Consider the following 11,748-nt stretch of genomic DNA (forward strand, 5'->3'; position numbering starts at 1 on the left):
ATACCCTAATTATTTTTTATACCAAAACTAAGTGCACTATATAATACATATATGATAGGAAATAAAATTTTCATAAAGAGATCAATACTTGTTATTTATTACTCCTGGGTACAAAGGAAGATAACTCTGACATGGCTAGTCCACAGTTCCCCTGTCAACTTTTTTATTCAGGTGTCTTTAGAATCCGGAGATAACCCACATTTTCTTTTGAACACCTGTCCTGCCTCTAATATCCACTTTTTGCAAACTATGAAATAGTAAACTACATTTAGTTTTGTTAGTTAATATGGTCAGTAATTTTGCATGCATGTCCGTATTGTTTTCAACATGAAGACAGAGACACAGCTGATGGTTTTCAATAAATTTTCCACTAATTGTTCGACATATATTTTGATTTAAATTGACCAAATAACCCGAGGCAAATGAATGAATCTAATGCTTATAATGACCATACTTGATTTAATATATCATTTGAAACGTATTAATTTAGATCCTTTTCTCATTGGATTTATGTCTAAATGTTCATCTTATGCATTGCTCTTGAATATAGCTAGCTATAGAAGAATATATCGCCAGGCTAATTTTTTGAGTACATGTAATTACTTTTCTTCTGAAATCGGTTTTAAATTTTGTAATTATGAGAATCACCATGACTTTGGCAATGGCTTAAGGAAAATATCATTCTCTGTCAAAGTACATGCATACGCGCAAACTTTAAGTATGAACCATATTTAAAATAAAATGAAGACCGTTCTAGCTGTTTCATTTTAATTAATTCTGCATACCGAATTTGGATCCTTTAGCCACTGGACAATCAGCATTAAGAGTTCTTTGATCTTTCTCGCTGTTTCTTTTTATGTTGTACCAAAATAATGCTGCTCCCTAAAATTGTTAATCATGGCACAAATCATACGAGGGCCGTTCAAAAATTACGCGGTCTCTGCTAATTTATGTACTATTACAGATGGCAAACAGTAACTTGCATCCAGAGAGATTATTTCAGTTATATTGCACAAATGAATTTTGTTCAAATTACAGATATTTTGATGGAAAAGGCAAACCTTGGTAACAGGTACCCTGACTTTTATCTCTGGAAACACAGTGGCTCCTCCACTCTCTACATCTGATAACTGATGAAGAATTCAATGACCACAGTTTTTATGTAAGAATTTCATAGCAAGGACAATACCCACAGATAAAAAATTCTTTGCTTTCAGTATTATAACTTCTTGATATGAAAATTTTTCCCTGTTAATTTCATCATAGATTAAAGAACCCCTCTATTGGACAGGAATACAAATATATAATATTGAGTTAATCTATTTCATTCTAAACACATACGGTACCAAATATACTTGCATAAAACATCCAAGTAGCAACGCGGTCACCAGACATTCGTATGCTTCTCTCTTCTCCCTTTTGGTACTCCCCTAAAGAAATGTTCTAAATAAGCAAATATATATTATAAATTCTAAAAACAACGTACGAAATTAATTGAAAGAGATGTTCATTTTCCTTTTCTTGCATTTATTAAATCATTCCATTCATTCATTGCAATGACTTAGTAATTTAATTACAACTACTGATTAAATATAAGAAATTTATGATGCCTGAAAATAGTGATGCCGATTAGCAACCAAAATATATATATACTAGATTTGTTTTTACCAAGAAATCCACATGTGGTTTCTGCATTCCACCAACACCAAAATTGCTGATCTACAAAGTTAAATAATACCATTTTTATGTACATGTAAACTGGAGAGTGAATCATTATTGAAATGTGTAAATTGATTTATTTTTTCGAACGTGCTTGAGTTTAAACAATACCTCGTAGTTTTCTGAATCGGAATAAGATCTGGACACGTAAGTAGATAGTCCAGTGACGACCTGTATTCTTCTGGTCAGTGGAACCACGGCTTTTGTCTTTAATTCTGACAACCAAGACCTGACAGAACAAATAAGAGAGTATAAAATTCTGTCGCTGATTAAATTCTTTACACAATGTGATGATGTTCCTAGTTTGACTCATACATCAAATTTACAATTTAAATTTCCTTGGGGAAAATAAATAGCTACATAGTGAATTATTGCAATTTGTCTTTAAATTTCATGTGAATATTATAAATCTGTATACAATCTGTATGAAAACAACATTATATACAGAGAATTTAGAAGTAAAACTTGCGTTGCTAATACGTCCTCTTCTTTATCGCTGGTAGACTCTTTAGAGTATCTTCTTGTCAACTGAATCAATTAAAAGCAAATAATGATTCATGTACCACTAGTTTACTATAAATGGATGAATTAAGAACCTAAAATTCCATGAAAGATAAACAAATTTATGAATTAATTCGAATGTCTTACATGTAACTATTGTCTCATTAACATTGATTTTTTTCTTATTTTATGGTCAGAAGACACGTTCCTCAATAATATATAATTTTCCCCCAAAAGGATGACTGCACTTAAGGACATGCGGAATTTGCGACAAAATAAACTTTCAAAACAAGCATTTTTCTTTTCATTGCATGAATGGTCAACATCCAATCCACAACTTTATGTAATTACGTTTAATAAAAGTGTGTATTTACGAAGTTCGAATCTGTTTTCAAAGGCAGGGGTCATCATAATTTCTTGAATTTTCGTTCGATAATGAGGACGCCCACTTTTTTACTGACTTTATACATAGTCAGCGCATGTTTGTCTATTGTTCTACGTTCAACAGTAGTTGTATATTTGCATAAATAATACTGTGTCAAAAGGAGATTAATAGACAAACATGCGCTCATGGTTAAAAAGAGAAAAAACTGCTTCTTCTTACATTCGCTCTCCGTGTTGTAACCAAGGACTGTGACATGTTGAATATTATAATTCACCACGTGATTTCTACCTCAGGTAACTTTGTGAATACTTAATTCCGTCACGTGACTTGTAAGGTAGCATGTTTTGTGCTAACTAGGACATTGTGTTCGAACACGTTAAGTCATCTGGCATTGATATGAAATCTGCTTTAATCACATTGACGTGCTCATATTGTTAATTTCGTTTTGAAACCTTTGTCAGAAGTGTATTTGTGCCATACAGAATAAAGAGGGAGATTGGAAAGAGTGATCACGTTAGCTTTTCCAAACATGTCATTGTTATTTATCAAGTCTAATTTTAGACCCATTCTTACAATGTTAGCTCCACCTCTCATGCATATCTAATGTTCAATCAAGGGCAGGTAAGTGTAAATTCACTATATTTGGAAAGCAGTAAGGACAAAAAACATTGAATCATTTTATTGTATTACAGTCTAAGATCATTTTAAGATATAAATGTGGTTCCAAATTGACAATATTCTTTCATAAACATACAAAAGTGAGATAAGGTTTAGATATAAAAGCAACAGAAGCAACCGAAAAAGACCCCAAAACAGGTGTTAAGTGCAGTCATCCTTTGTAGTTGAAGTATTGCTAGTTTAACAAGTTTCCTCACAAAAAATTGAGATACCTTACCAGGCATTTGTGCAAGATACCAGAGGGTGATGTTTCCTATATAATCCTATTTGAAATAATTTGAATTGTTAATATCATAATTGTTGTTATATTTATTTTCCGAGACATTCTGAAAACAGTTTAGAAATCATAAGATAATGTTAATTATGAATATTTTTAAATACATTATGAAGAGAAACAAACAGATATTTGAAGAACGTGTCGTGAGACCTTAAAAAATATTTTCCTTTGTTTTTGTTGCGAAGTATTTCTCTTGATGAATGGATATACAAAATTGGACTTCTAACTTCTACTTATAAAAATAAGATAAAAATTCAGAGAAACGAATAAGATAATTCAGGTAGTTTAATTTCGTATTAGTAGTTTATACTTGATTGACTGAACTTTTGAGGACCATATCAATCTCTCTTTCGGAAATGACGTCATGAAACAGAGAAATTCTCGGATCCTGATGAAGAATTTCTTCTTTTGACCAGTATATGGGAATTAATGTTCTTCTGTAACTGCAATGCAATTTGGATAACTCTCTGGGAGTCTGTCAAATATAAAATTTACATGTATATGTAAGTCACTATCCGGAAAGGTGCACACTGGTGGAGAGAAACCTTACAATGGTACGACATTTCACTCCATGGCGAGATAGGCGAAAATAACAATTGCGGCTTTTATGCTGCTTTGTATACATTTATATTGTCATAAAAATAATTTTCAAACGAAATTTATTCTTGTATATTTTATTTTTAACTGATATAGGTAAATTTGTTAATCATTGTTAACTTTCGTCAATATTTGCTTTATTCTACAACGGAGAGAAAAGGTAAACACCCTTCAATCAGCTTTTTATTTACATCTTCTCTAGATCTATTATTCAGAATCATAATTTGATATCAATAAATTGTATTTCCTACAGGTAATTCTAGGCTGTTGTGTATATAATTAACGAACAATCAAGTTAACATTTGTATGGAAAAGCAAATAAACTTAGCCAACCTATGTACATATACGACTATTATTTATTTACTTTATCATATTAAGAATTTTAAATAGGAACGTGAAACATCTAAGCAAAAAAAAAAAAGTGTTTTCAGCAAATCTTATCTTATTGCTAGTAAATCAAATGAAATATGGATATAACAAGCGGTATTCAAGTTCGAAGTCCATTTAAACAATACAAATCGGGAGCAGAGCAAACACGGACCTAAAAAAAAAATCAGAGGTGGGATCTGGTTGCATGGAGGAGTAAGCATCCCCTGCCGACCGGTCACACCCGCCGTGTGCTCCTTGTCATGATCGGTGAAAACGAAAAAATCCGTACACTAGAATGTGTAAATAAAGGCCTAACAATTAGTATGAAATTAGTATGAAAACGTCAGTCAGCATGTGACTTAATGATAGGTTGTATTTACTGACAAGGTCATTGTATCGACCATAAAATTTGCGAAATAATGACTTCAAACGAGACTGTTGATATCCTTTTTCATTATCTTGTTTGTCAGAGGTAAGGTGTATTGCTACATAAGTAAGAGGAGTTGACGATTGCAAATTTGAAGTCATCACGTTTATGATATGTTAGGTTACCATTAATGTCTTTTTGTAGTAAATAAAAATCCAGATGTGAAACAGAAGTGTCAGATTCTGTGGTATCTTTTATTTCAAGCTCACTGGGATATGTCGAGTTGACATTTGAATGGAAGTAACTATTGTTAATTGATAATACGTCGTCGATATACCTAAATGTCGAATTGAAGGCCACAACAAGTGTTTTCTTCTTCTCATGTAGAAGTTTTTGAATAAATTTTTCTTCATACAAATACAAAAATAGGTCCGCTATTAAGGGGGCGCGATTGATGCCCATGGAAATTCTAACAGATTGTTGGAAGACCTACTCTCCAAAACTACATAGTTAGGTAGATATAGCCAATCAGAAACTCAAGCATCTTTTTAATATCAACTACAGAGAACTTGTGTGTACAATCAGATTAATTTAGCGCAATTCTTCTGCAAATGACCAATGACAAGGTTAAGTACGTATATTTACGAGTTTCATTTTTATCGGAAAAAGCAGCTTTCTGTCATTTAAAAAATACCTAAATTTTAATTTATATATATGCGTGTATCTTGATTTTATAGAAGGGGGAGGGCGTGTCAATGTGGACAGATATTTTTTCTTATTCTAGACGAATCAGAAGTTGTTTTTTTTTTAAAACAAAGTCTATTCAAAGTGTAATTTTTACTTTAATAATATTATACGAATGTCGAATTCAAATTAACATCAAATATTGACACGTCAATTTTAATGTAACACACAAAGCTCATTGGGCATTATAGTCATGGAAAACATCCCCCCAAAAAATACCTTGATTTCCCCCCTACACAGTGCTTCATGCCAGGGGTGGTCTGGTTCTGGAGGGGAAAGGTTCTTGGTGATGTTGACGTCGGGGTGTTTGAGACACAGATTGTAAACCCCAGTCAGTGTCTTATCACCTAAGCAGAAAAAAAAAAGTTAAATAGTTTGTAGATTAATTATTTAAAAAGAACAAATTAGACGTAGGACAGGTGATCGAACACAAATAATTCTTTTGCTGCATCAAACAACATGTTTTATGTACATGTATAACTGTAAAAGATTGTGACAAGAAATGAAGAATAATGCCCAGCATTAAAAAAAAAGCTTTCAAAAGCAGGAAAGTAAAAAATGATTCATAGGGGACAAAATATTTTTCTGCATTCGTGTTTAGATATACAGCTGTATTTTCATTAAAACCACAAAGAGAGCCACTGCCTAATCTTTGAGTAAACAATTTCAAAAACGTCATAAGGTTTGTTTTAGAAACATTGATACATTTATTAAAACAGGATTAACTTTAAGAGATGAAATTAAATATTGTAAGCTCTGAGAATTTTTGATTGTGTTATTTTTTCCAATATGATAAGTCAGTATATTTATCAATGTATCAAACTTTATGAATCTGATATATTGATTTGGAGTGTTTCAACAAACCGGTTTTCAATATCAATTACATACCAAACAAAAATGTGCCAAGAAGTCATCCAAAGTTTATCATTTTCATGCTTGGTAAATATGAACTGTAATAGGAGTAGCTCTCTTATCATTATAACTGGGTTTTGGCTTAAGACAGGGAGATTACCAAAGGGCAGAAGTGACTCCAAGATGGTCCTTGCAATGTTGATAAATCCATGCTGAAAGCAGTAAGTAAAATATAGATAAACACACTGTCACAAAAGACATCAAACATCGATAAAAAGAAAGACGTGTCTTATTACAGTGGACTTTAAATTTCAAACTAAATTAAAGTTCTGTTTTATTGACTTGCCATTTTTAATGAGAAAAACGTCAAAAAATGTAAATTAATATCACATCGTTAAACTGGTGCAATTTTCCAATTCAAACAGTGTTACATGATTGAATACTAATGAAAGCAAATAAACGGGATAGGTTAAGTGTAAATCAAATAATTCCAATATTATTGATTTTTAAGAACACATCACATGAAGAGAAAAATTCCAAACAACCTTTGTTTAGATACAGTTCTGTATAGCAAATTTATTCTCAAAACTTTAACACAGCTCTTTGTGAGGTTCATTACAGTAAAATGAGAGTGTACTTTGTTACCTTTAAAAAGAATACTTCCTCCGAAGCATAAAAGTTCGAGCATTTCGGTATAAAACATCTAGAATTTCAAAAAATAAAAGTATCTTAAGACTAAAAAAAAAGGAAAGGCAACTAAAGATAAAATCACGTACCCTGTAGTATGTAGATGCCAGCTCAAACAATCCACCATGGTAAAAATGTGTACCTTTCAAGCTCTGGACCATCCGAGTTCTTAGGAGAATCTCCTCGTGGTTAAACTCGCGGTTGTCTGCTGCGTACACAATCAGTCGGACCACGTCTTTATGGTTCAGGGCTCTCCCCCTGTACCCTAGAATCTCCCCCTGGATGAGTTTGTTGATGTCTAGTTTGTAGGTACGCCACAAACGGAGGATCCCCCGCATGGTACCGTTCAGATCCCTCATGACCGGGAGCCTGGTGATGTTGTGTAGAGCTGCATGATGTGCCGACTTAAAATCTATGGTTATGTTTTACATAAATAGAATTAAAATCACAAAGCCAGAAATAAGATTGGATTTTTGAACGAAAGAGTTTTAATAAGAGGATACTTGCATGTAAAAAACAAAAGTAGCTAGTTAAAATTAAGAATTGAACAAAAGGACGATTGTAGTGTTTTTCATCAAATCATAATTTTATGGCTAAATTATGACAGAAGTTTGAAAAGGGATCTGTGGGGTTCCTTTTCATGCAATGCGGATTAATTCCAAAGGAAACATTACAAGAATTAAAGAACAATGTATTTGCAAACTCATGATGAAAAAATGATACATCTGAATGTTTTTATACCCCGTGCTAGAAAAGCAGGTGTATAGAAATAGGCGTGTAGAATTTAACGAGACTTTCACAGAATCCTAATTACATACTACCAGCATAAATTTTTATTTCATGTTCTGTTCAGACAGGTATTTGGGGTTTCCCATAGCAAAAAAGGACTTCGCAAATTATACTCATAATGGAGTAGGGGTATTTGTGATCTCAGTGCTCACAGTACCTCTAGTTTACTTAAGTTGTCAGTATGTTACATGTATGTCGCTACATGTAGTACTGAAAACGATTTTTGAAAAAAAATAATGTTCAGGAACTATATCATCTTACTGTTCACCAATTTTGTTCTTTCAAATGCTACAGAATTTACATACGAACCTTTTACAGCTGTGACTTTTGTACACTTCTTACAGACGAGTTTTTCAAAGAGATATAACCAATAAAATACGAATCTTTCTACCAAATGATAGGCATTGATTGGATGGCGAATGTCATGTGACACATCAGCTGTGTTTAAAATTACTGCTTCAGTTTCATTAATAAATCTGAAATATGTAAAAATCACAGACTAAATCAAAAAATAAATTAAACTTAAATGTCATTTCTTTATGATTATATTGAATGAAGTTTAAAATCATGTATGCAAACCTTACAATTTCGGCAGGGACTCCCAAGGGTTGAGCATCAACATACTTCTTAATTCCAGCCAGTAAAACAGGCTCATACTTGGCTAGCTGTTCCAGCCTATGGACCGAGAGGTAAAGATCACTGAAAACATAAGTCATCCCCCCAAAAGACAGAAAGACAAGGAAAGTTAAATGAGGGTGTTTCATATTTGACCAAAGATCCAGCATTGCAAACATATATTTTATACATGTAAGTATAGAGCTATATTGGTTTCTGGTTACTTAATATTTCATGGTGAGTGGCCGCGGCGACGTATAAGTTGACGAAGGATGATTATGACATCATATATAACCATTCTTGTCGTCCTTTTCACTATACATGTCACATGTATACATGCTGCAATTACTTCTAATATGCTTCACAAAAATAGATTTTTCCCATGTCTTTCATTTGAATGTTGGTCAAGCACAAAACTATGTTAAACAATAATAATCAAAAATATTGATATATTATGAAAACAATGCAGTACTAGCAATAAAACATTCATGTACCCTATAAGATATGACTATTAGAGTGGCATGAATGTAGAATATCCCAAGGTTCTTGATTAGATATGATTTTTATCCACCTTATTGTGTTTCCTGTCTTAACCAAAATATTCTATAGTTTACAATAGTACACGATAGCTAACTGTAGTAAACAATAGTTTTGCTATTGTAAAACGAAGTATTGACAATAGTAGATTAAGATATCAAAGTTTTTACCTACATTTATCGCAAATCAAAGTATCAAAGTACATGTACTTACAATAGTAAATCAATGATCGATATCGCCATTGTAATAAGGGGTAAAAATGTGAAAAATAATTTTACAAAGTGGAATGTAACAGATAAGTATAGAAAATGCAAACAACTCATTTTACGATCAACGCAAAAAGTTATAAAAAAAATCTCTTTGAGATCAAAATTATAAAACTGATTAACTGATCTTGAGGACAATGTAAATGGTTCGTTATTATACACGCACTCTTGGGTATATTATTGTCACCCCGTCTCTCCTGCTGCATCAAAATCGTTCTGGTCCTCACTTTTTTTCCAACTTATACTCACAGTTCAATACGATTGAATTCTTCAAAATCACCTCTCTGTTTTGAATGTCTTACATCTCTGTCAAAGGAAGTGAACTTGAGTAACAGTACACATATTTTGGATTCCTGAACTTCATTATTGAAAAATAATTCCTTGGAGGGTGTAGTAAATGTTCTCTAAAACCCTCACAAGAATATTAATTGTGAAAGGTGAACCTTCAGACGTAGTGCACTATACTACAACATATTAGGAAGTGTTGTAAATCAAATGTGGATTCTAAAAAAAATTCAAAGACTTTTAGAAAATTGGAAAACATTTTTGTCCCCAAAAAAATCAACATCATCAAAACGTATCACTTTTCAACACTTTACACAACAGTTCCTTATGGTAAGGTAAAAATCAGGGACTTTGACATTATGGACAAATGCTTCTTCAGTAAGAATAAAACTGACTCTTCATTCAAGTACTCTGAAATTTACATTAAAGGATGCTGGAATTCCTCATTTATGATACCTCTGTAGTCTTTGGAGACTGTCTGCCAACAATCTATTGAATTTCTCATGGACACAAATTGTATTTCTTTAACATCCGACTTGTTTTTCCATTCTTGCGAAACAGAAATTATTTCAAAACTTCGTCTTGATAAAAAAAAGCCTTGCTCTTGTTGTGGCTTTCCATTTAGACATATCGACGACATTTTATCAATTAACAATATCTATTTTCTTTCACATTTCAAAGATATTGTATCCCATTGAAATCAAAAGAAAAAAACATCAAGGAGTTTGTCACATCTGCTTCATATTGGATGTTTCACTGAATATTGAGGCTTATGGCCAACTAATAACTAAATTGTATGAGGAATAGGATGACTTCAGCTTTTCCAGCATCAACCTCCCATACATTGTATATATTGTCTCCCAACAAAAAATTGTAAGGTTTGCATACATGCAAAAGTATGTTCTGTGTACGATCAAGTTTTAACTCAAGGGCTGTGGTTCCTGATGAACATTTTCAGAGCTAGGAGCTCCTTATAGATGTTTTGGTTTTGGGAATTGTATTCTGTAATGAAAGCTATTAGTACATGAAATATGAAGGTAATGAACAGCATTACAACTTAAAGACAGATTGTATTTGATAAGAAGGTCATTGTACCTACCAAAGAATTTGCGAAATGTTGACTACATAAAACTGTTGATGTCTTTGTATTGTCAACTTATTCATCAGTAGCTTGTCTTGTTTAAGAAATTGATCGTGTGTAGAACATGCTCTTGCGTAACAAATTAACTTGGAGACATAAACCCCATATGCAAGTGATAATGGTATATTGCTACATGATAAGGGATCTTGAAGAGTTGAAGTCACGTTTTTCATAATGTTTAGTTGTAAGTTTGACATTAATGTCGTTTTCTAGTAAAATATCCAAATATGAAACGTATGTCAGACTGTGGTCTTTTATTTCGGGTTCAAACGGATACAGCACTGTATATGAAAATCAGCACTGTATATGAAAATCAACGTAGGAATGAAAATGAATATTGTTAACTGAAAAAAAGTCGTCGGTATATCTTATATCGAATTGAAGGCCACAGCAAGAGACTTTCTATTCATGTTGAAGTTTTTGAATAATTTCTGCTTTATATGAGTACATAAACAGGTCTGCTAATAACGGGAACAATTCTAACCATGATGGAAATTCAAACAGATTGTTGGAAGTCCTGATAGCCAAAAATTTCATAGATATTATCAAGCAGAAATTCGAACATCTTTTTAATATTCATTTTTAGTCGTGTGTAGAATCAGATTTTTTTTTTCAGATTAAGTTTGCTGATGACCGACGACAAAGAATGTTTTACGAGTTCTATTTTTTTTAATTGAAAAAGCAGTTGTCTATGATGTCAAAAAGCCTGATCTTTAATTTATTGTGGGGAATGATAGTGTTGAAAAGTCATGCGTTTTGATGCAATTGTTTGGTAAAAAAAAATTGATTTCAAATTTTCTTAAAGTTCTTTGAAGTTTTTGAGTATCCGCATATGATAAACACCGCTTCTCGAATATGCTGATGTACAGTACTCCTGAAGTTTCTCCTTCATAGTCGTAAATATTTTGGAGTGGATGAAACGTATAACACTCAGATATG

General features: G+C 32.4%; 2 protein-coding genes across 2 annotated transcripts; both read right to left on the reverse strand.

Annotated features, from left to right (window-relative positions):
* Window positions 1-77: 77 nt before the first annotated feature.
* LOC133185159 (prolyl 4-hydroxylase subunit alpha-1-like) lies at window positions 78-7,340 on the reverse strand. The gene is made up of 11 exons (XM_061320216.1): window positions 7,266-7,340; window positions 6,650-6,701; window positions 5,857-5,984; window positions 3,871-4,035; window positions 2,189-2,247; window positions 1,831-1,948; window positions 1,669-1,719; window positions 1,360-1,443; window positions 1,062-1,130; window positions 786-882; window positions 78-247 (listed from the first exon to the last, which is right to left on the reverse strand). Exons 1-11 carry the CDS (start codon window positions 7,335-7,337, stop codon window positions 168-170), a joined length of 975 nt encoding a protein of 324 aa, XP_061176200.1. The 5' UTR covers window positions 7,338-7,340; the 3' UTR covers window positions 78-167.
* Window positions 7,341-7,345: 5 nt separating this feature from the next.
* LOC133185160 (uncharacterized) lies at window positions 7,346-8,742 on the reverse strand. Its single transcript, XM_061320217.1, has 4 exons — window positions 8,545-8,742; window positions 8,275-8,441; window positions 7,393-7,588; window positions 7,346-7,355 (listed from the first exon to the last, which is right to left on the reverse strand). The coding sequence occupies exons 1-4, from the start codon at window positions 8,727-8,729 to the stop codon at window positions 7,346-7,348; spliced, it is 558 nt and encodes a 185-aa protein (XP_061176201.1). The 5' UTR covers window positions 8,730-8,742.
* Window positions 8,743-11,748: the final 3,006 nt, after the last annotated feature.

Source organism: Saccostrea echinata, unplaced genomic scaffold, assembly GCF_033153115.1.
Source record: "Saccostrea echinata isolate AGI-Se365-2 ecotype Australia unplaced genomic scaffold, CSIRO_AGI_Sech_v1 ptg000012l, whole genome shotgun sequence".
Lineage (NCBI taxonomy): Eukaryota > Metazoa > Mollusca > Bivalvia > Ostreida > Ostreidae > Saccostrea > Saccostrea echinata.

What these genes read in the sequence shown, in the direction of transcription:
- LOC133185159 (XM_061320216.1), bottom strand. Translation starts at nt 7,337, where the DNA reads ATGGTCCAGAGCTTGAAAGGTACACATTTTTACCATGGTGGATTGTTT. An exon ending in TTGCTACTTGGATGTTTTAT is followed by an intron (nt 1,131 to 1,359) that starts GCAAGTATATTT and finishes ATTCTTCATCAG; the next exon opens with TTATCAGATGTAGAGAGTGG. An exon ending in TCAGGGTACCTGTTACCAAG is followed by an intron (nt 883 to 1,061) that starts GTTTGCCTTTTC and finishes TAACAATTTTAG; the next exon opens with GGAGCAGCATTATTTTGGTA.
- LOC133185160 (XM_061320217.1), bottom strand. Translation starts at nt 8,729, where the DNA reads ATGAAACACCCTCATTTAACTTTCCTTGTCTTTCTGTCTTTTGGGGGG. An exon ending in GTCCCTGCCGAAATTGTAAG is followed by an intron (nt 8,442 to 8,544) that starts GTTTGCATACAT and finishes TACATATTTCAG; the next exon opens with ATTTATTAATGAAACTGAAG. An exon ending in AAAAGTCACAGCTGTAAAAG is followed by an intron (nt 7,589 to 8,274) that starts GTTCGTATGTAA and finishes ACATAACCATAG; the next exon opens with ATTTTAAGTCGGCACATCAT.